The sequence below is a fragment of the Oncorhynchus mykiss genome, chromosome 9 (genome assembly GCF_057628025.1).
Source record: "Oncorhynchus mykiss isolate SJ-2025 chromosome 9, ASM5762802v1, whole genome shotgun sequence".
NCBI classification, from domain to species: Eukaryota; Metazoa; Chordata; class Actinopteri; order Salmoniformes; family Salmonidae; genus Oncorhynchus; species Oncorhynchus mykiss.
Window position 1 is genome coordinate 63,054,262 of NC_143030.1, and position 23,214 is coordinate 63,077,475.

General features: G+C 44.0%; 1 protein-coding gene across 9 annotated transcripts in view; it reads left to right on the forward strand.

The window, feature by feature from the left end:
• The window catches only part of LOC110532462 (calmodulin-binding transcription activator 1), a 617,258-nt gene extending 601,701 nt beyond the window's left edge, over positions 1–15,557 (forward strand). For 4 of the 9 annotated variants that reach the window (XM_036988465.2, XM_036988471.2, XM_036988470.2 and 1 more), the window contains 12 exons: positions 91–287; positions 504–582; positions 770–1,124; positions 1,269–1,756; positions 2,575–2,753; positions 3,717–3,954; positions 4,857–4,928; positions 5,155–5,175; positions 5,646–5,845; positions 6,555–6,629; positions 9,231–9,261; positions 13,728–15,557. In XM_036988465.2, the coding sequence (XP_036844360.2) occupies positions 91–287; positions 504–582; positions 770–1,124; positions 1,269–1,756; positions 2,575–2,753; positions 3,717–3,954; positions 4,857–4,928; positions 5,155–5,175; positions 5,646–5,845; positions 6,555–6,629; positions 9,231–9,261; positions 13,728–13,760 (1,968 nt within the window). In that variant the 3' untranslated portion in view covers positions 13,761–15,557. The remainder of the gene's footprint in view (positions 1–90; positions 288–503; positions 583–769; positions 1,125–1,268; positions 1,757–2,574; positions 2,754–3,716; positions 3,955–4,856; positions 4,929–5,154; positions 5,176–5,645; positions 5,846–6,554; positions 6,630–9,230; positions 9,262–13,727) is intronic. The other 5 variants (XM_036988466.2, XM_090184911.1, XM_036988468.2 and 2 more) reach the window with 3 other exon arrangements.
• Positions 15,558–23,214: the final 7,657 nt, after the last annotated feature.

Below are 23,214 nucleotides of genomic sequence, written 5' to 3' on the forward strand. Positions count from 1 at the left end.
TCTGTTTGAGAAGTCAGGTGTTGTAAAGTGTTGTAAACTGTGGGTGTTGTAGTTGAAAGTAACACTTGTTGTGTTTATGTGTGTTGTCAGTGTGTGTCGGGGCAGGGTCAGGCGGGCAGCAGCTTTGAGAGCCGTGTGGTGGTGGTGTGTGAGAAGATGATGAACCGGGCCTGCTGGGCCAAGTCCAAACACCTGATCCACTCCAAGACCTTCAGGGGCATGACCCTGCTCCACCTGGCCGCTGGGCAGGGCTACGCCACCCTCATCCAGACACTCATCAAGTGGCGGTGAGTGAGAACTTCAGAGGCCTCTTATTGACTGGTTCTAAATGTAATGTTAATATAGCGTACAGAGAGACCCTAGGACCTAGGAATATCTATTATGGAACTAGTTTAGGACCAGAAAATAATGTATTAAAAAGCTGTCAATAAAGCACGAATCTATCTATTTTATCCAGAGTTTAGTCTAAGAGTCTAACAGTGTTCTTCTCTATCCCCCACCAGCACCAAGCATGCAGACAGCATTGACCTGGAGCTGGAGGTGGACCCACTCAATGTGGACCACTTCTCCTGCACCCCTCTGGTAAGATATAGAGAGCTTTATCTCATGAATGCACTGCAGGGGTCTTCCATAAAGCCTCCCATAAAGTTTTTCATAAAGAATTCACTTGGAAGTTGAACTTTTCCAAGAAAATAAAGTTACTAGAGCCATCCCTCGGTGTCCATTGACCTGCTACCTCTGACCTGTGCCCCTGCTGTGTTCTCTGTAGATGTGGGCGTGTGCCCTGGGTCACCTGGAAGCGGCAGTGGTCCTGTATAAGTGGGACCGACGGGCCCTGGCCATCCCTGACTCTCTGGGACGCCTGCCCCTGTCCATCGCCCGCTCCCGCGGCCACACCAAGCTGGCCGAGTGTCTGGAGCAGCTGCAAAGAGAGGAACAGCAGCCCCCTGCACCTCTGCCCCCCACCACGCGCATGTCCTTCTCCCCCACCCCCCACGATGCTCCCACCTCAGACAGCTGGATGGTCACATGGGCCAGCGATGGACTGATGGCGCCCGGCGGAAAGAAAGGCGGTACCGCCACCACCACCACTACCTCCACCACCTCCACCAACCTCAACCCAGGTCAATGCAGACTGAAGGAGAGGGAGGCCCCACACTGGTATCAGTGGGGGAAAGGGGCAACAGAAAATACCTTAAGACAACAAAGTTTTGTTGATACAGTTTGCTTAAATGGCTCTAAAATAGTATCTTGTAACCCTTCTGCAGACTTGAGAAGGCCGAGATCCGAGCCCTCCAACTACTACAGCAGTGAGTGCCAGCGAGACCTTCCCTTGGCCAAGAAACACAAGCCCAACCCGGAGCTGTTCCAGGCCAGGCCCGACAAGGCCATGTCTGTCCCGCTGAGCCTGGAGCAACAGCAGCTCCACAAGCTGTCCTTCAGCACCAAGAGCCCGTCCCCTGAGGGCCTCAGCCCAGACAAAAGTCTCTCGGGTGGGGGAAGCTCTGGAGGAGCAGGGGTAGCCAAGTGGAGCTCTAGGGAGGGTTTCTCCAGCAGGGGCTTAGGCAGAAAGGGTTCAGGGGACTCTGGGGGCAGCAGCCTGGGGAAGGAGAAGCTGGCTAGCAGGCTGAGACAGAGGGAACAGCTGGGGAACATGCTGGTGATGGCTGAGAGAGAGATGGTGGACACTGAGCTGTTTTCCTACAGAGAACACCTGGAGAACCAGGACTGTATGACGCAGATGGACGACCTGCAGGTCAGTGAAGTCACCCTACTCTCCACTGTCTCTTTATTCAAGTCTACTCTTCATCATAAGTTTGCTAGAGATAGTTACTGTACATTTTACCATGAAGACTGTTACTCTACTGTTTACCACTCACTCCACTGCCAACCCTGTTCATCCGCCTGCTCATTGCACTTACATTCACACTAGTTTACCAGACCACCACATCTGTAGCATGTCATAGTTGCAACATCAAGTCTATCAATCTGGACTGTCAGTTAATAAACATGACAAGAAAATTGAAATTGACCACCTGCAGCTCTGTTGGGCCATGCCACTGGACGCCCTGACGTGTGAAGTCAACACACAGAGTGGATGGTGTCCACCCCTACACACACACACACACACACACACACACACACACACAGAACCTAGGCCTCCCTGGCAGTGCGTGGACCTCCATCACCACATAATAAACTCCATCCATTGATCGGCTCTCACAGCCAAGGGAGCCTTCTGCCATCCATCACAGTCACACTGCTACTGAGGCTGAGCCTGGGAGATGAGGGGGAGGACAGCACAGCAATAACAATAACAATTATTGTGACGGTTATGATCATAATCATCCTAAACGTCATTGTCTTGACATGGATCATGTTTAATGTTCATTGTTCCTTAGATTGAATTCTCACACTCAACACTCATAATGTGGACACATCTCAGACAATGAAAATAAGAATGTTGCACAATAACCAAAAAGCAGAGTTTACAAGAAAATAGGCAATGACATGACAATGTGCTAAGTGTGTGATCTATAGTATACTCAATCCTGGGTGATTCTCCCCCTGCAGGACAACATGATGACTCTGGCAGAGCATATCATTGAGGCGACCCCAGAGAGAATCAAGAGGGAGGACTTTGTGGCCCTGGATGGAGTGCCCCTGGACAGTGCTGGGGTCAGCAACACCATGAGCTGGTTGGCCAGTTACCTCGGAGACGTGGAGCAGCTTCCCAGCATCATACAGCTACGGTGAGCAACACAACAGAGACGCACTCTGGACTGAATGTGATCTAGGTCTGGTTTCCTGTACGCAAATTAAGCTTATACCTTGTCTAATGTGCAACGTAGGCTTAATTCTGATCTGGGAACCTGACCCTAAACGTTTTACAAAATATTTTCTGTGCTTGACATAGCAGTAGTCTATTGGAACTACACTGAACAGAAATATACATGCAACATGTAAAGTGTTGGTCCCATGTTTCATGAGCTGAAATAAAAAATCCCAGAAATGTTCCATATGCACAAAAAGCTTATTTCTCTCAAATTTTGAGCACAAATTTGTACATCTCTGTTAGTGAGCATATCTCATTTGCCAAGATAATCCATCCACCTGGCAGGTGTGGCATATCAAGAATATGATTAAACTGCATGATCATTACACAGGTGCACCTTGTGCTGGGAACAATAGAAGGCCACTTTAAAATGGGCAGTTTTGTCACACAACACAATGCCACAGATCTCTCAAGTTTTGAGGGAGCATGCAATTGGCATGCTGACTGCAGAAATGTTCAACAGAGCTGTTGCCAGATCATTTTATTTTCATTTCTCTGCCGTAAGCTGCCTCCAACGTCGTTTTAGAGAATTTGGCAATACGTCAAACTGGCCTCACAACTGCAGACCACGTGTAACCACGCTACCTCAAGACCTCCAAATGCTGAGGAGTATTTCTGTCTGTAATAAAGCCCTTTTTGGGGGGAAAACGTATTCTGATTGGCAGGGCCTGGCTCCCCAGTGGGTGGCTGTACCTCTTCCCAGTCATGTGAAATCCATAGATTAGGGCCTAATTAATGTATTCTCAGTAAAATCTTAGAACTTGTTGCATGTTGCATTTTATATTTTTGTTCAGTATATATCTTCAGATAACAACACTTAGCTGACTACTTTTTAAACTGTCACCATCCCCTGCTCCTCCCTGGCTCTCTCCCCTTCCAGATCTCTGTACAGTGATCCTCTGACTCCATCCTCCAGCCCCAGCCCAGGGGGGTCTCCCCTGAGGGAGGGGTCCATGGAGAGGCCCACCCTGCCCTCCCCGGCCGACTGGAGCGAGTTCCTCCAGGCCTCTAACAACAAGGTGGAGAGAGACTTGGCCCAGCTCACCCTGTCCGACCCCGAGCAGAGGGAGCTGTACGAGGCCGCCCGTCTTGTCCAAACTGCCTTCCGCAAGTACAAGGTACAGGCCGGGAGGAGGTACCACACACAGTAACAAACCTGCTGTACAAAACAATGTACAGCAACGTTATTAGGACTTCCACTCTATTTTGATGTGGTGTTGACCTTAATGTTATCAGGTGAAATGTCAAGTTATGAATGGGTCCCTTGAATCTGGAAAGGTTGCTATATGAACAAAACTACATCCTGGTCTGTGTCCAAGTGTTCTGAGTGCACAAGACACTATCTATGCTCACCCAGTAATCATCAATGGATTATGTTAATAGGTTAATTAACACTCATATGTTATCCCATCTTTCTTTCTCTGTATCTGTCTCACTAAGACACACTCAAACTATGTGGTCCCTGTGGTTTCAGCATGGGCAAAGTTTGCTTCGAGCAGAGCATGGCCTTGCTTTAAGAAACGACTGCACTGCTCCCTATAATCTCTCTCTCTCTGTCCCTCTCTTTCTCTTTCCCTCTCTCTCTTACTCTTTAAATAATGTGTGTGGTGCCCGCTGCTGCCTGTCCTTAACCAGCTCCACACACCCCGCCCAGCCTCACTTCGCCCCCACCTGCCCCACTTCCTCACCTTGCTACCTATCCCCCATAGCTAGCTTTAATGACTTTCCACGTCTCAAACTGTTCGCTGTCGTTCACAGTCATCTGTTCTACCCCTCTGCCAGCTGAGACTGGGGAGGAGAGCAACACTGGGCTGGCACCACCAGCTACCTCTCTCCTCTCCCAGCCCAGGATGGAGCCTCTCCCCCAGCGTCCTCAACCCCAGGTCCTCTGTCTGTCCTCCAGACAACCAGGGCCCTGGGCCCAGGAAGAGACCTCAGGGAGCAGTGTCCCTCTATAATAGACTACTACACCACTTCCAATACTCTGACCTCTGACTTCTCCTACTTTACTCTCTCACAGGGACGCCCATTCAGAGAGCAACAGGAAGTAGCTGCGGCAGTCATTCAGCGTTGTTACAAGAAATACAAACAGGTAAGCTGGGCACAGTCAGCCCCTTACAACACACATGGAGATGTGTTGTCCATATTCCATGACCTTACAGATACTGGTTAGATCCAGGACAGATTGTAATACCTTAATTAGGGACTTTTAGACAAGCGTTTCACTTTACTCAGTTTAGTCCATTTTCCTAGGCTCAGGCTGATCCTTGTTCATTCCTGTTTGTGATTCACAATCTCACCTTTGCTTTGTTTACAAGCTAACATGGATAGCCTTGAAGGTAACATCTTTTCACTGTCTTTCATTTTTAAATTGTTATTTTTGTAAAAAGGTTTTAGGGTTTAAAATGGCACTCCTTGATAAGAGTCACTAGAGACTCAAAGCCACCAGAGGGCAGAACACATGTCAAACTTTGCTTGTTTTTTTGACCGTCTCAGATTATCACACTTGACTTGGTTATATTGATACTCATAACCTACATCAGCACCTTTCCTAAGTCCAGTAATATTGCCTGATTCACACTCTAGGGCAGACATAAACCCTATTATGTTGGCTAGTATATTTTCCTTTCCAGCACGGTTCCAGCAACTATAGTGAATGCCTAACCAGGTCAGCCTAGTTCGGCTTGGTTTGGTTTGGCCATATAGTATGAATCAGACAATGTCTGCATTTGAGGCCATCGTTTGGGTCTTCCCAACCCCCTGTTCCTGACTCTGTATATCCTCCTCTCTCTGGTCCTTTTTGTGGCAGTATGCACTTTATAAGAAGATGACGCAGGCCGCCATTCTTATCCAGAGTAAGTTCCGCAGCTACCAGGAGCAGAAGAAGTTCCAGCAGAGCAGGCGGGCAGCCGTGCTGATCCAGCAGTACTACCGCGGCTACAAGGAGTTTGGCAGGCTCAGGCTCCACCGGCAAGGAGCCGCCGCTGCCCTGGTGCAACACAAACTCAGGTATGCATACACAGTGATATGCTCTGATGCATACACACAACACACGCCCAGGAAGCTAAACACACACATCAACACACACACACACTCACACACAAAGTAGCTACCACTCACACTGACACACAGCAGCACAAGTAGCTAAATGCACTGACACACACACACACACACACACACACACACACACACACAGCAACACACACTGACACGTACAGGAGGCTCATTACAGGATAGTTATGCTCTTCTCCACTTGACCTTGCAGACTTCCCTTGGGGAAATCCATTTGTAAGGGATGATCAACTGCAGCCCCATTTGCAGTCCCCAGGGTCATGGTGTCCTCCTGTGCTCATGCATAAATTAATTAGATTTTAAACATACAAGGACTGTGCACATGTGTATATATTGATGAAGACACTACGGCTGTGTTTACACAGGCAGCCCAATTAGTATATTTTTGAACACTAATTGGTCTTTTGACCATTCACATCAGATCTTTTCACACCCAATATTTTTCAAAGCTGTTCTGATTAGTCAAAAGACCAATTAGTTAAAAAAGGATTGGAGAGGACAGTACCCATGCTATACAGAATCTCCAAAATAAAGTTTAAAAGCATGGTTGAATTTGAGAACTAGACTAGCTACACACAACCACAGTGTATTTTGTTGACTGTGGACCCTCTAAAAAGTGTGTTCCCTCTTGTCTTGTGTGTTGTAGAAGTAGTCTGCTTTCTAAGAGGCAGGATCAGGCTGCCAGGAAGATCATGAGGTTTCTCCGCCGCTGCCGCCACAGGTAAGCCCCGCCCACAACACTAACTCATATGGGTTTTTTAAATAGGTTTGTTATATTCACACACAAACACACAACCATTCAGCGTAGGGATTTGCTAGATATATGAAGGGTTTACTACACGTTAGATGGCAGGAATGAGTATGCACAGATCTGATAAGACAAGTTCTCTGTTTTCATGTCTCTATTTTATTTATTTTTTGGACGATACAAAAGGTTGGGGGGTTATATACAACACTTCAGAGACCCCCCTCCTATCCTATCCACTCTCCTCTCCTCACCCCCCTCCTCTCCTCGCCCCCTACTCTCTTCTCCTCGCACCCCTACTCTCTTCTTGCCCCCCTACTCTCTTCTTGCCCCCTACTCTCCTCGCCCTCTCCTCTCCTCGCCCACTCCTCTCTTCTCCTCGTCCCCTCCTCTCTTCTCCTCGTCCACTTCTCTCTTCTCCTCGCCCCCTACACTCTTCTCCTCGTCCACTTCTCTCTTCTCCTCGCCCCCTACTCTCTTCTCCTCGCCCCCTACTCTCTTCTCCCCGCCCTATACTCTCTTCTCCTCGCAACCCTACTCTCTTCTCCTCGCAACCCTACTCTCTTCTCCTCGCACCCAAACTATCTTCTCCTCGCCCCCTACTCTCTTCTCCTCGCCCCCTACTCTCTTCTCCCCGCCCTATACTCTCTTCTCCTCGCAACCCTACTCTCTTCTCCTCGCACCCAAACTATCTTCTCCTCGCCCCCTACTCTCTTCTCCTCGCCCCCTACTCTCTTCTCCTCGCCCCCTACTCTCTTTTCCTCGCCCCCTACTCTCTTCTCCTCGCCCCCTACTCTCTTTTCCTCGCCCCCTACTCTCTTCTCCTCGCCCCCTACTCTCTTCTCCTCGCACCCAAACTATCTTCTCCTCGCCCCCTACTCTCTTCTCCTCGCCCCCTACTCTCTTTTCCTCACCCCCTACTCTCTTTTCCTCACCCCCTACTCTCTTTTCCTCACCCCCTGCTCTCTTTTCCTCACCCCCTGCTCTCTTTTCCTCACCCCCTACTCTCTTTTCCTCGCCCCTACTCTCTTTTCCTCACCCCCTACTCTCTTTTCCTCGCCCCTACTCTCTTTTCCTCACCCCCTACTCTCTTTTCCTCACCCCCTACTCTCTTTTCCTCGCCCCCTACTCTCTTTTCCTCGCCCCTACTCTCTTTTCCTCGCCCCTACTCTCTTTTCCTCACCCCCTACTCTCTTTTCCTCGCCCCTACTCTCTTTTCCTCGCCCAACTCTCTTTTCCTCGCCCCTACTCTCTTTCCTCGCCCCCTACTCTCTTTTCCTCGCCCCTACTCTCTTTTCCTCGCCCCCTACTCTCTTCTCCTCGCCCCCCTACTCTCTTTTCCTCACCCCTACTCTCTTTTCCTCGCCCCCTACTCTCTTTTCCTCGCCCCCTACTCTCTTTTCCTCGCCCCCTACTCTCTTTTCCTCGCCCCTACTCTCTTTTCCTCACCCCTACTCTCTTTTCCTCGCCCCTTACTAACCTCCTCTCCCCGCACCCCTACTCTCTTTTCCTCGCTCCCTACTCTCTTTTCCTCGCCCCCTACTCTCTTTTCCTCGCCCCTACTCTCTTTTCCTCGCCCCTTACTAACCTCCTCTCCCCGCACCCCTACTCTCTTTTCCTCGCTCCCTACTCTCTTTTCCTCGCTCCCTACTCTCTTTTCCTCGCTCCCTACTCTCTTTTCCTCGCCCCCTACTCTCTTTTCCTCGCCCCTACTCTCTTTTCCTCGCCCCCTACTCTCTTTTCCTCGCCCCCTACTCTCTTTTCCTCGCCCCTACTCTCTTTTCCTCGCCCCCTACTCTCTTTTCCTCGCCCCTTACTAACCTCCTCTCCCCTACTCTCTTTTCCTCGCCCCCTGCTCTCTTTTCCTCGCCCGCTACTCTCTTTTCCTCGCCCCCTACTCTCTTCTCCTCGCACCCCTATTCTCTTTTCCTCGCCCCTACTCTCTTTTCCTCACCCCCTGCTCTCTTTTCCTCGCCCCCTACTCTCTTTTCCTCACCCCCCTACTCTCTTTTCCTCACCCCCCTACTCTCTTTTCCTCGCCCCCTACTCTCTTTTCCTCGCCCCCTACTCTCTTCTCCTCGCACCCCTACTCTCTTTTCCTCGCCCCCTACTCTCTTTTCCTCGCCCCCTACTCTCTCTTCCTCACCCCCCCACTCTCCTCTCCCGCCCCCCTACTCTCTTCTCCTCGCACCCCTACTCTCTTTTCCTCGCCCCCTACTCTCTTGTCCTCGCCCCCTAATCTCTTTTCCTCGCCCCTACTCTCTTTTCCTCGCCCCTACTCTCTTTTCCTCGCCCCCTACTCTCTTTTCCTCGCCCCCTACTCTCTTTTCCTCGCCCCTACTCTCTTTTCCTCACCCCTACTCTCTTTTCCTCGCCCCCCTACTCTCTTTTCCTCGCCCCCTACTCTCTCTTCCTCGCCCCCCCACTCTCCTCTCCTTGCTCCCCTAACCTCCTCTCCCCGCCCCCCTACTCTCTTCTCCTCGCACCCCTACTCTCTTCTCCTCGCCCACCTTCCTTTCCTCACAGTTCCTACTTGTGCTAATAGCTGTCTGGTATTGTTTTGCTGTTTATGCGAAGCCCCTTGATGGACCATAGACTGTTCAAGCGGGTGAGTGCAGCCTCAGCAACTCAGTTCGTGCTTCTCTCTCTTCCCTGTCCACACTGTATGTCTCTGCCTCTCTCTATCTCTCTCTCTCTAACAATAGTTTTATCTGCTGGGTCGTTGTCTTCATCCACTCTTTCTATCTCCCCCTTTTTCCTCTATCTTTCGCTTTTCTCCATCCATCTCTCCCTTCCTCTCTCTCTCTCTCTCTCTCACTGTCTTCCTCCCCCTATCTTGTCCATCACTGTTGCTTGATGCCTGCTTGCATGAAGGCTGCCTACTGGAGCCACAGGTGGACTGACTGAGAAGCTCAAACTCAGATCAAATGTAACTTTACTCTTATTAAACTAACCTATGCTTATGAATGACTATGTCACCGTAACACTTAACAGGCACCTCTTTCTCCCCTCTGGAAATGATTTTATTTTCATTATTACATGTTTTGTTTTGTGTGGTTATGAAGATGCCTATTCACATCATGTTTACTATGTTGCATGACTGGTGACACCTCTATGGGCCTTGCTCTTTAAAATGTACCCCCAGGCATGCTATGGGACGGATGTTCTCTCTCAAACAGCTGCGCCCCACATGACACAGTAGAGGGGGTTATGACCCCCCTTGGGTTTTGTTTACTCAAAATGTCAAAGCTCCTCTAGGCATTTCATTGGGAGCTCTCACTAGTTCAGGGCTGCTTCAAATACACATGCATCATTACTGAAAATATTATAGAAATTCCTCATGGATACAAACTGTGTGTCTGTCTGACTACTCTTCCAGAAAGACTTTGGGCATATTGACAAAAATACCTATATGACAGTTCTCATCAGCCTCATCATCTGTATGAGTCACAGACACTGTAGTTCATCTTCTGAGACAATGGGGCCTTTTGAATGTATCCTTTTACATTTAAGTCATTTAGCAGACACTCATATCCATATAGTTTTTGCCTAAAGTTACCATCTGTTTTATGTAACCATACCATATGTAACATATCATACTAAATGGAGTGTCTCAGATTTACATACAGAATAATAGGAAATGCTCTGAGACCGGGTTGGGGTATGTTATACTGTAGAATATGGGTCACTGTGCTCCGAGAGCAGGTGAGGTAGATATAGTACTATAAAGATGTGATAGCATGCATGTTTGTCATGATCTGGGTTACAGTGATGTGATAGCACATGCGGGTCATAGTCAGACTAGCAGTACAACACAAACAATGGGAAGTCCCCTTTACCTCCAGGGAGTTAGAACAGCAGGAAGTGTACCAGTAATGGATTCACACCTCAGGGGAACAACATCTCAGACTGAGAGGAAGAGGAAATAGCACAGTGAAAAACACTAAACCTACATATACAGCACTGTGGGGGCTCACTACTAAGCTCAGTGATACCAGGTAAAGGATATTGGGGTTATATACAGTGGGGCAAAAAAGTATTTAGTCAGCCACCAATTGTGCAAGTTCTCCAACTTAAAAAGATGAGAGAGGCCTGTAATTTTCATCATAGGTACACTTCAACTATGACAGACAAAATGAGAAAAAAATCCAGAAAATCACATTGTAGGATTTTTAATGAATTTAATTGCAAATTTTGGTGGAAAATAAGTATTTGGTCACCTACAAACAAGCAAGATTTCTGGCTCTCACAGACCTGTAACTTCTTCTTTAAGAGGCTCCTCTGTCCTCCACTCGTTACCTGTATTAATGGCACCTGTTTGAACTTGTTATCAGCATAAAAGACACCTGTCCACAACCTCAAACAGTCACACTCCAAACTCCACTATGGCCAAGACCAAAGAGCTGTCAAAGGACACCAGAAACAAAATTGTAGACCTGCACCAGGCTGGGAAGACTGAATCTGCAACAGGTAAGCAGCTTGGTTTGAAGAAATCAACTGTGGGAGCAATTATTAGGAAATGGAAGACATACAAGACCACTGATAATCTCCCTCGATCTGGGGCTCCACGCAAGATCTCACCCCATGGGGTCAAAATGATCACAAGAACGGTGAGCAAAAATCCCAGAACCACACGGGGGGACCTAGTGAATGACCTGCAGAGAGCTGGGATCAAAGTAACAAAGCCTACCATCAGTAACACACTACGCCGCCAGGGACTCAAATCCTGCAGTGCCAGACGTGTCCCCCTACTTAATCCAGTACATGTCCAGGCCCGTCTGAAGTTTGCTGGAAAGCAATTGGATGATCTAGAAGAAGATTGGGAGAATGTCATATGGTCAGATGAAACCAAAATATAACTTTTTGGTAAAAACTCAACTCGTCGTGTTTGGAGGACAAAGAATGCTGAGTTGCATCTAAAGAACACCATACCTACTGTGAAGCATGGGGGTGGAAACATCATGCTTTGGGGCTGTTTTGCTGCAAAGGGACCAGGACGACTGATCCGTGTAAAGGAAAGAATGAATGGGGCCATGTATCGTGAGATTTTAAGTGAAAACCTCCTTCCATCAGCAAGGGCATTGAAGATGAAATGTGGCTGGGTCTTTCAGCATGACAATGATCCCAAACACACCGCCCGGGCAACGAAGGAGTGGCTTCGTAAGAAGCATTTCAAGGTCCTGGAGTGGCCTAGCCAGTCTCCAGATCTCAACCCCATAGAAAATGGAATGGGCCAAAATACCAGCAACAGTGTGTGAAAACCTTGTGAAGACGTTTGACCTAGTCATTGCCAGCAAAGGGTATATAACAAAGTATTGAGATAAACTTTTGTTATTGACCAAATACTTATTTTCCACCATAATTTGCAAATAAATTCATAAAAAATCCTACAATGTGATTTTCTGGATTTTTTTTCTCATTTTGGCTGTCATAGTTGAAGTGTACCTATGATGAAAATTACAGGCCTCTCATCTTTTTAAGTGAGAGAACTTGCACAATTGGTGGCTGACTAAATACTTTTTCGCCCCACTGTGCATGTATAAACTCATGTCAAATGGACTGCATTGTCCACAAATTGTCCACTCATTGTCCACTCATCCTGTTTACCTACAAGGGAAAAAAGCTCTCTCAGAAGCAGTATAGAGACCGAAGGGAGTCAGAGAATATACACCAATCCCAGTGTTGTAGTCAGTAATACAATTACCACAGGGCAAGTGTCTATTAATTATGATATGGAACAGTAATTGGCTAGTGACTTACAGTCAGATCTATTGAGTCTATTGTACATGCTGGGGTATAATGTAGTGTTTGGCTCTGGCTCAGTTTGGACATGGTTCACAAGTGGAATGCCAAGGTAATGTCAGTTCCCAATACAAATGCAGTACAAGATTGGTTAGACTATTGTAGTCTTAATACATTTTCACCTCTTTCACAAATTAAATGCCTTCAATTTTCAATTGTGTTTGTATTTCATAATTTAGTGATAGACACAATAATACATTCCACTGATGAAATTAATTGACACACAATTCTTGAGTAATATAGTCATTTATTTGGTGCATAGCAACATTCCAAATACAAACCAATTAGTAAATCTCTGCCTACCTTGAGGGTCTCTTTCAGCCCAGCAAATATTTGGTGGACTTGTCAAGGGACTCCTGTTTCCTCTCCTGAGATTAGTTTTGGAGAGTTTAATTATCAAGAGACCTTTTTTCAATCACATTATATTCTCATGAGTTTAAAAGTAAATCCAACTGCTTTAAGAACCATTCTCAAGTTTCAAAGTTAGTTGACCTATTAAAATATCAAGTACTGAAGGAATGGGTTCAGTGAGCCATAAGACGTAGTGATTTAGCAGAATCATTTAGACTAGATGAGATCCAGTTTGATTGATCAATGTTTTCTTTCCAAATCAGCACCAGGTCCCGTTGACAAGGGCTATGTCGATCTTCATCTCTCTGTCTCTCTCGGGAAAGGTGTCCTATCTGTCTCTCTCTCTTTTGGGAAAGGTGTACTATCTGTTTCTCTCTCGGGAAAGGTGTCCTATCTGTCTCTCTCTCTTTTGGGAAAGGTGTCCTATCTGTCTCTCTCTCGGGAAAGGTGTCCTATCTGTTTCTCTCTCGGGAAAGGTGTCCTATCTGTCTCTCTCTCGGGAAAGGTGTCCTACCTGTCTCTCTCGGGAAAAGTGTCCTATCTGTCTCTCTCTCGGGAAAGGTGTCCTATCTGTCTCTCTCTCTTGGGAAAGGTGTCCTATCTGTTTCTCTCTCTGGAAAGGTGTCCTATCTGTTTCTCTCTCGGGAAAGGTGTCCTATCTGTCTCTCTTGGGAAAGGTGTCCTATCTGTCTCTCTCTCGGGAAAGGTGTCCTATCTGTCTCTCTCTCGGGAAAGGTGTCCTATCTGTCTCTCTCTCGGGAAAGGTGTCCTATCTGTCTCTCTCTCGGGAAAGGTGTCATATCTGTCTCTCTCTCGGGAATGGTTTGAAACAGAGTACAGAATCATCCTGTGAGAAGTGATCTGTGTTGGCGGTCATAGACCCCTGTTTAAATGACTTCTGTCTCTCTGTCTGTGTTTCAGAGTGAACGAATTGAAAAGGGCCAAGGAACATGAAAACCTTCAGAAGAGCCCCCTCACAATGTGACATCACTCTCCTCCTGACTCTTCCTGTTTTCTTTGTCCCTTTATACCCAAAACATTTTTCAAGAGAAGAAGAAAAAAAAACAGTTCAGTGAAAACACTGCGATTATTATTACTACTACTACGACAGCGTGGCTGACTCTACTTCTACTTCTAACAACAGCATTTTTCACCTTTATCTTTTCCCTCTGACGTTGTTTATGTTGGAGAGTGTATAATTAGAAACTAAGGGGAAGAAGCTGTGGGGGGCAGAACATTTGCTTCATGGCATTTTTTGCACTTTTTCATGGATTGTTTTGTCTTTTTGGGAGTATCGGAGTCTAGGTTTAAGACGGTAAAGGAAGAGGAATGCTGGACATGTCTGAAAAGGTCCCTGTGGATCAAAGGAAGAGGATAAGACGCCAAGGATGGAGGCAGATGCCGGCCAGAACACAAGGAAACATGACAGAAGCAGAAACACATTTGGGACTGGGCTGTAATTGTATTTCATATTTTTTTAAGTGACTGATTATTCCATTTGAAGAAGAAAAAAAATGTAACTTAATGAACCAAAAAATCTCAGTAATACATTGATCCATTTGCACACATACACTCCCTGTCGACAGTTAGATGAATACATTCAGTATGGTAACTAGTATGATAAATAGATCAAAATTACCCTTCCTGTTACGCTGTGCTCTACCCCGCCAGTCAGTCCAAAGGGGTGGGGTTACATATGAATGTAGGAGGGGTGTGAGCAGAAATGGGTGGGGCTTATTAAAACAATGGCTTTTTTTGTTATCTAGGTTTGGGGGGGGTTATGTACTGTAAGGCAAGGGATAGGGGGATTCAATGGAATTACAATTCTTCTTCTTATTTTTTATATTATTGTTTTATTCTCTTTTCTATTCCTCTTTGCTTGAATCTGTTTTGTGCTCATGCCCATGACCGATTTACAACTGACTTGTCTCTTCAAAACTCTGTGTTGTCGATTTGATCAAATATGCATGCCTATGGGTGAAAATCTTCACCTGTGTGCTGGAGGTTAGGTCTGTATTCTCTGAATTTCAATGCTTTGCTTTTGTCTTCATGTTCAAATGCAACTGAGTGGCCCATGTACCAACCTATTCTCCCAAGAGTCATACCCTCTAGTTCCTGAGATTATACCTACATCCTCATCTTTCCTTTTTCTGTCGCCTTATTTCATTTGTTTCCTCGGTATTCTAAAAAGAAAAGAAAACTTGACTCTTTTGTGTTGTAATGATTACAGTCATGAAGGTTATTGTTGTTCTTTTTAAATGAACTTCAGGGCCTGTGAGGGCTTTTGAGGGGAAGATCACATACATTTTAAATGAACTTCAGGGCCTGTGAGGGCTTTTGAGGGGAAGATCACATACATTGCCTTGACGTCTTAGAGATTCTTTGAGGGGTCCCTAAGCTAGTCCCAAAAAAAGGGGTTAGACAAATCCATATTTTTGACAATTGAGCAGTTTCTGTATATAAAGAAGGCTGAAGGTAGGGAAAAACATTTACCCAAAGGGGATTGTATTTTAGAAATATATTATTTTATTCATTAAAAAGGGGTCAAAAACAGGTATGAGACAAAAACAGAATATTTGTATAGTTTTGTTTGAATGCCTAAGAAGTATGGTTGTATTGTTTGTATATAGTGTAAATACCTGGGACAAAAATGAGCTATGTGCATGAAAAACATGAACAAAGGTTAAAAAAAACTCAACAAAAGCAGTAGTGGCTATGCTCTGTAAAATGATTAAAAGTATTTCACTATAAGAGTATTTTATTTTATTTTGATTGTTCTTGGGATAAACATTTTGCGAAAGCATGACATTATTGCAAATGCTAAAAACTTTTAAAAAAGATAACGTATTTAGAGTTAGGAGAAATCTGCAAAATGATCTTAAGACAAGTATGTTTATGTTTACATTTTTGTTTTGGGCTACCAAGAATCTTTTGCCAATGGTGCCAAGTAATGTGAATGCTATATTGCTTAACAAGAGAATGAAGTTAATCTTAGCAGAACAGATAATCATACAATGAAATAGACACTAGCATTAAAGACCACACGGTCCCATCCCGACTCAATGAAATAGACACTAGCATTAAAGACCACAAGGTCCCATCCCGACTGGCAGAGGATCACAGATAGAGGTACACAGTACACATTGTAGAGGGATAAATATTTCTACAGCAACTTTTAAGTCTCTCATTTCTCTTTTGTTATCACACGTCAGAACAACCCAAGCTTTTTTGCCATCATCACCAAATACACAGGGATCACTGGTCAGTAACATTTTAAGTGCAAAAAAGCCTACTGTATGAGAAAGAGGGATTGCGTTGTTAGTGTGCATGTTTGTATGGATTGTCTTCATATAAGGATTGTAAATGGCAGCCTTGTCCATGTGAATCTCAGCCCTGTTGTTTTTATTTTTATAATTGAGGTTGATTTAACATTTGTTTAATAGGTAGCCTAGTGGTTAGTTCGTTGGGCCAGTAACCGAAAGGTTGCTAGATGGAATCCCCGAGCTGACAAGGTAAAAATCTGTCGTTCTGCCCCTGAATTTGTTTCTTCACTGACTTGCCTAGTTAAATAAAGGTTAAATAAATAAAATATATATATTAAATCATAATTTATTTAATAGGACAACACACAGGTGATGAAATCATCGAGCTTTGATTATTAAATCATAATTTGTTTAATAGGACAATGCACAGGCGATGACATCATTGAGCGTTGATTATTAAATCATTGAGCGTTGATTATTATATCATTGAGCTTTGATTATTAAATCATTGAGCTTTGATTATTAAATCATTGATCTTTGATTATTAAATCATTGATCTTTGATTATTAAATCATTGAGCTTTGATTATTAAATCATTGATCTTTGATTATTAAATCATTGAGCTTTGATTATTAAATCATTGAGCTTTGATTATTAAATCATTGAGCTTTGATTATTAAATCATTGATCTTTGATTATTAAATCATTGATCTTTGATTATTAAATCATTGAGCTTTGATTATTAAATCATTGAGCTTTGATTATTAAATCATTGAGCTTTCATTGAGCTTTGATTATTAAATCATTGAGCTTTGGACCGAGTTTGGGAAACCCTGAAATAGACTAGATCAATGTATCAAACTGCTGACACAAGACAATACTTTTTGGGCTGGAGGCTTAACTTGACTAAGGCTGTCAGGGTCTGGACAGACCAGAATTATTCTTTGTCAGAATGTAATGTGGCCACAGTGAACGAGGTACATGTGTAGCGTCTCTCGGCTGGTATTCTTTGTAAAAGTAAATTGGTAATTTACTTACAGGAGGAACACTTGTTTAAACAATCTAAGGTGCTAAAAATAACACAATTAAACAGTGATGTATAGATTATAGTGAAACATATGACCTATTATGGATCAGCACAGCCAAGTCAATGAGCAAAAGTGAGGGATGTATAAACCTGTAAATGTGACAAGATGCACCAGTGGACCGACGTGTTTGAAAGATTATGACATGTGAGTGGTGGGAACAGAAACATTGATACCAGTTGATTTGATCTGTGAGTCCATGATATAGACTATACAGTAGTCTGCTGGTTTTTGCAGTTCTGCTGAAATATATTATATTCATATCAAAACAACCAGGTGGCATTCAAGTGATGACGTTCATTATTCAAACAAGGTGTGAAATGCCATTGGACAATTATGTGTTGTTGTTTAACTTGCTGAATTTCGTCTCAGACCCTGTTATCTGTTCTGTTTTTAATGATTATATACTGCTGGGTTTATTTCTCTGTATGGTTGTGTTTATTTCACAGAGACTTGATATGTAAACCTATTTTCAGAGTGTTTATGTAGAAAGTGCCTAATCATATCCCGATTGATCGCACAAAGCCAATGTCAGGAAGCATGCGATGTACTGTACCTAAAGGAGAAAAACATGGCTTTGGAGAGAAAAAGATCACCTGAATCCATCATACCATATATCAATCCAAAAACCATCACTAAATTCAGTCCGGTGACAGTCTTCCCTTAACCAACTCAGTATCCCCACGCAATGCGTTCCGTCTTGTCAACATTCTCAGCCTTTTTATTTTCTATTGGAACTGCCTGTTGAAACCATGAGAATTCCATTCCATAACTTTTGTGGTTTTATTGCCTTGCATTCATCATTCAGATAGTGGTAAGAATGCCAGCTAATGCACTGCTGTGGCAATATGGGAAGGTTTTATTATGCTTGCATGGGTAAAATAGTTAACTGGGTGACTGAACTGCACCCAAAGCATGCTTATTTTTCTAAAATCGGTAGTCAGATAGACTTGTAAAAGACTTACTGTTCTGTAAAGCGAAGAACGTTTGTATGACGTGTCACAGAACTCTGAAAGATGGAGGGCAGTTGATTGGAAGGCAGAGAAGAATCCTAAAAATACAAACTATGATCAATCTGCAGTATTTACTGACCATGTTTCTTGGGGTAGCAGGAGGGAAAGTTTTTCTAGAAGCACGTTTTTTTAAATTCATTTATTCATTTTTATTCATTTGGATCTAAAAATAGTGTGCTCCCAAACCAACAGTATACCGCAAGTATTTTACGAGGCAACAACACACAGACACACACACACACACGCAGGCGACAGTACATTGCACTGCACACATCCAGATATGTCAGGGCATAGTCAGTCTCACTTGTACACAGTTCAGCAGAGAGAGCTCATCATGTGTTATTTTCCTAGCCTGCTCCTAGTCCTAGAGAACCGCTCACCTCCCTTCTGTATTTTACTCAGGGTGCCAAAATGGGGAGGAGGAAGTGGAGCAGGACATTGATGGTGATTCAGTGTAGAGAGAGGACACACTATTGAAATAGTATACAGTGCTTTCTGGATAAAACTTACAAATTACTACTGATCCTGGATGCATTATTGATATCCATTTCCTCTCAAGTAAGTAAGGTGAGCTGAGGAGAGACGTAATGGCACGATAACAGAACTAGGGGATACAAGTAATTGTAGTATAGATAATTATAATTAGGACAAGTTCATCACAATTGACCGTATGGTCAATTGTTTCTGTCTTGGCTACAACTGACAAATTAATTTGTAGGCATTATGGGACACTAGGGCTTAAAGTCTTACGTAAATGCTTACCTTTCTTTTATAGACTATGCTTATGAGTCTAGTAACACTTTAACCTTTGACCTCCTCTGGCTTGATGGTTCTCATTAAAATAAGGACTTGCTGTGTGAATCTGTGGTTATGTCATAACATCACACACAGCTTCAAATAGTCTATAAAGCTATTCTCAGTTATACAACATTTCATCTCAGTTAAGATATGGATGATGACATGATGTAACATCTGAATGAGGTCTTCCTGAGACGTACGTTGGGGTAGTTGAAGATGAGGTCTTCCTGAGACGTACGTTGGGGTAGTTGAAGATGAGGTCTTCCTGAGACGTACGTTGGGGTAGTTGAAGATGAGGTCTTCCTGAGACGTACGTTGGGGTAGTTGAAGATGACCAGATCTTATAGGGACGGTTTCAAAAAAAGCCCTTCAGGTATGGCCATCTTCTGGATGGTATGACAGGTTAGCTATAACAGGCACTTCATATGGATTTTATTACCTTCATTACACTCTGCTAATTGACCTGAGGGACTGGATGGTATTTCCTCCTCTTCCTTTGTCAATGCACTCAAACTACTGAAAGGTAGGCACATCAAGACAACAGAGCAGAAACCATCTCACAACCTTTTCCACTTGTGGACACAGAGCAATAAGCATTATTTTGTGGAGACCTATAGACCTAGTGAAGATAAAGATGATTGGACACATGTAGTCGACGTACTCTTATGCAAATGCCAGTATTGCAAGACAAGCATTCAGTAGTTTATGGACAGCAATTATATGGCACCCTTTACCGAACTGCACGTTTTCATCAATTCCAAACCAAGAAGAAAAAAATGGCCCTGCTTTAATACAAAGTCGTGGGTCCTTGACACTTTGCATGTGAACTAGTGTTAGAGCTATTTTCCTCTCCTCTATAACTGTCTTCCTCTCGGTCTTTCCCTGTTATGTGACCCTCTCTTTCTTTCCTTCCCCTATTATTTCACCCACTCCTTATTTTCGCTTCCCCTATTGTGTTTTGCTTTCTCTCCTTTTTCTTCCCCCTCTTTCTTGTTTGTAAGTTTTATTTTTGTAATTGTGCATGTACAAGCGTCACTGACTCGATGGATATGTTTAAAAAAAAAGCTGCTGAAGCCATGCAAAACGTTTTGAAATGCCCTTAAAATATGGAAGATGTTTTCTGAATGCTTTATATTCTTTCTGCTGTAAAATAATTAAAAAAAATAAAAAATGAAGAAAACTCTAACAAAGTGTGATTTTGCCTCCTTGTTCTTCTACTGTATCATCCAGTGCATCAATGCCTGGACTATAGCCACATTTTGTTGTAATAACCCACAGCCAATCTGCTGCCTACCAGCTGCTCTATGTTAACGCTGTATAGGTTAAGTTCAAATTGTACAAATTGTACATGCACTGTTGTAAGTTTTTTACTTCTTTATTTATTTCACCTTTATTTAACCAGGTAGGCTAGTTGAGAACACCTTTATTTAACCAGGTAGGCTAGTTGAGAACACCTTTATTTAACCAGGTAGGCTAGTTGAGAACACCTTTATTTAACCAGGTAGGCTAGTTGAGAACACCTTTATTTAACCAGGTAGGCTAGTTGAGAACACCTTTATTTAACCAGGTAGGCTAGTTGAGAACACCTTTATTTAACCAGGTAGGCTAGTTGAGAACACCTTTATTTAACCAGGTAGGCTAGTTGAGAACACCTTTATTTAACCAGGTAGGCTAGTTGAGAACACCTTTATTTAACCAGGTAGGCTAGTTGAGAACACCTTTATTTAACCAGGTAGGCTAGTTGAGAACACCTTTATTTAACCAGGTAGGCTAGTTGAGAACACCTTTATTTAACCAGGTAGGCTAGTTGAGAACACCTTTATTTAACCAGGTAGGCTAGTTGAGAACACCTTTATTTAACCAGGTAGGCTAGTTGAGAACACCTTTATTTAACCAGGTAGGCTAGTTGAGAACACCTTTATTTAACCAGGTAGGCTAGTTGAGAACAAGTTCTCACTTACAACTGGTCAAGATAAAGCAAAGCAGTGCGACACAAACAACAACACAGAGTTACACATGGAATATCCAAACATACAGTCAATTATACAGTAGAAAAGTCTATATACAATGTGTGCAAATGCAGTAGGACAAGGGAGCTAAGGCAATAAGTAGGCCATAGTGGCAAAATAATTGCAATATAGCAATTAAACACTGGAGTGATAGAGGTGCAAGCAGAGATACTGGGGTTCAAAGGAGCACAATAAATAAATAATATAACAGTATGGGGATGAGGTAGTTGGATAGGCTATTTACAGATGAGCTATGCACAGGTGCAGTGAACTGTGAGCTGCTCTGGCAGCTGGTGCTTAAAGCTAGTGAGGGAGATATGAGTCTCCAGCTTCAGTGATTTTTGCAGTTCGTTCCAGTCATTGGCAGCAGAGAACTGGAAGGAAAGGAGGCAGATGGAGGAATTGGCTTTGGGGTTGACCAGTGAAATATACCTGCTGGGGCACGTGCTACGGGTGGGTGCTGCTATGGTGACCAGTGAACTGAGGTAAGGCAGGGCTTTACCTAGCAAAGACTTATAGATGACCTGGAGCCAGTGGGTTTGGCAACGAATATGAAGCGAGGGCCAGCCAACGATAGCATGCAGGTCGCAGTGGTGGGTAGTATATGGGGCTTTGGTGACAAAACGGATGGCACTGTGATAGACTGCATCCAATTTGCTGAGTAGAGTGTTGGAGGCTATTTTGTAATTGACATCGCCAAAGTCAATGATCGCCAGGATAGTCAGTTTTACGAGGGTATGTTTGGCAGCATGAGTGATGGATGCTTTGTTGCGAAATAGGAAGCCAATTTTAGATTCACTTTTGGATTGGACTTGCTTAATGTGAGTCTGGAAGGAGAGTTTACAGTCTAGCCAGACATCTAGGTATTTGTAGTTGTCCACATAAGTCAGAACCATCCAGAGTAGTGATGCTGGACGGGCGGGCACATGTGTGCAGCGATCGGTTGAAGAGCATGCATTTAGTTTTACTTGCATTTAATAGCAGTTGGAGGCCACGGAAGGAGAGTTGTATGGCATTGAAGCTCATCTGGAGGTTAGTTAACCTTTCTGATCTCCCCATCCCGGATCCGGGATCGTGAATACAGACTCAAGCTCATTACCATAACGCAACGTTAACTATTCATGAAAATCGCAAATGAAATGAAATAAATATGCCATCTCTCAAGCTTAGCCTTTTGTAAACAACACTGTCATCTCAGATTTTCAAAATATGCTTCTCAACCATAGGAAAACAATAATTTGTGTAAAAGTAGCTAGCTAGCGTAGCATTTAGCGTTAGCATTAGGGTTAGCATCCAGCACGCAACGCAAACTTTTTTCCAAATTAACTCCATAATATCGACTGAAAACATGGCAAACGTTGTTTAGAATCAATCCTCAAGGTGTTTTTCACATATCTCTTCGTTGATACATCGTTCGTGGAAGTGTGCTTTCTCTCCTGAATCCCAGGAGAAAATGCCCACACCTGAAGATTACGCACAAATTTAGACAAAGGACACCGGGCGGACCCCTGGAAAATGTAGTCTCTTATGGCCAATCTTCCAATGATATGCCTACAAATACGTCACAATGCTGCCGACATCTTGGGGAAACGGCAGAAGGTCTAAGCTTATTCCTGTCGCATTCACAGCCATATAAGGAGACATTAGAAAACAGAGCTTCAGAAATTCTGCTCATTTCCTGTTTGACGTATCATCTTGGTTTCGCCTGTAGAATGAGTTCTGGGGCACTTACAGACAAAATCTTTGCAGATTCTGAAACTTCAGAGGGTTTTCTTTCCAAAACTGTCAAGAATATGCATAGTCGAGCATCTTTTCGTGACAAAATATCGCGCTTAAAACGGGAACGTTTTTTATCCAAAAATGAAATAGCGCCCCTAGAGATGCAACTGGTTAACACAGTGGCCAAAGAAGGGCCATGTAATGCTTGTCGCCTGGGGAAGGAGAGGAGGACCAAGGTGCAGCGTGGTAAGTGTTCATATTATTTAATGAAATGCAACACTAGACAAAACAACCAACACGACAAACAAACAGTCCTGAAGGTGAAACAAAAACACTAAACAGGAAACAACCACCCACAAAACACAATGGAAAACAGGCTACCTAAATATGGTTCTTAATCAGGGACAACGATTGACAGCTGCCTCTGATTGAGAACCATAACAGGCCAAACATAGAAATAGAAGATCGACAAAATAACATAGACAACCCAGCCAACTCAAGCCCTGACCAGACTAAAATAA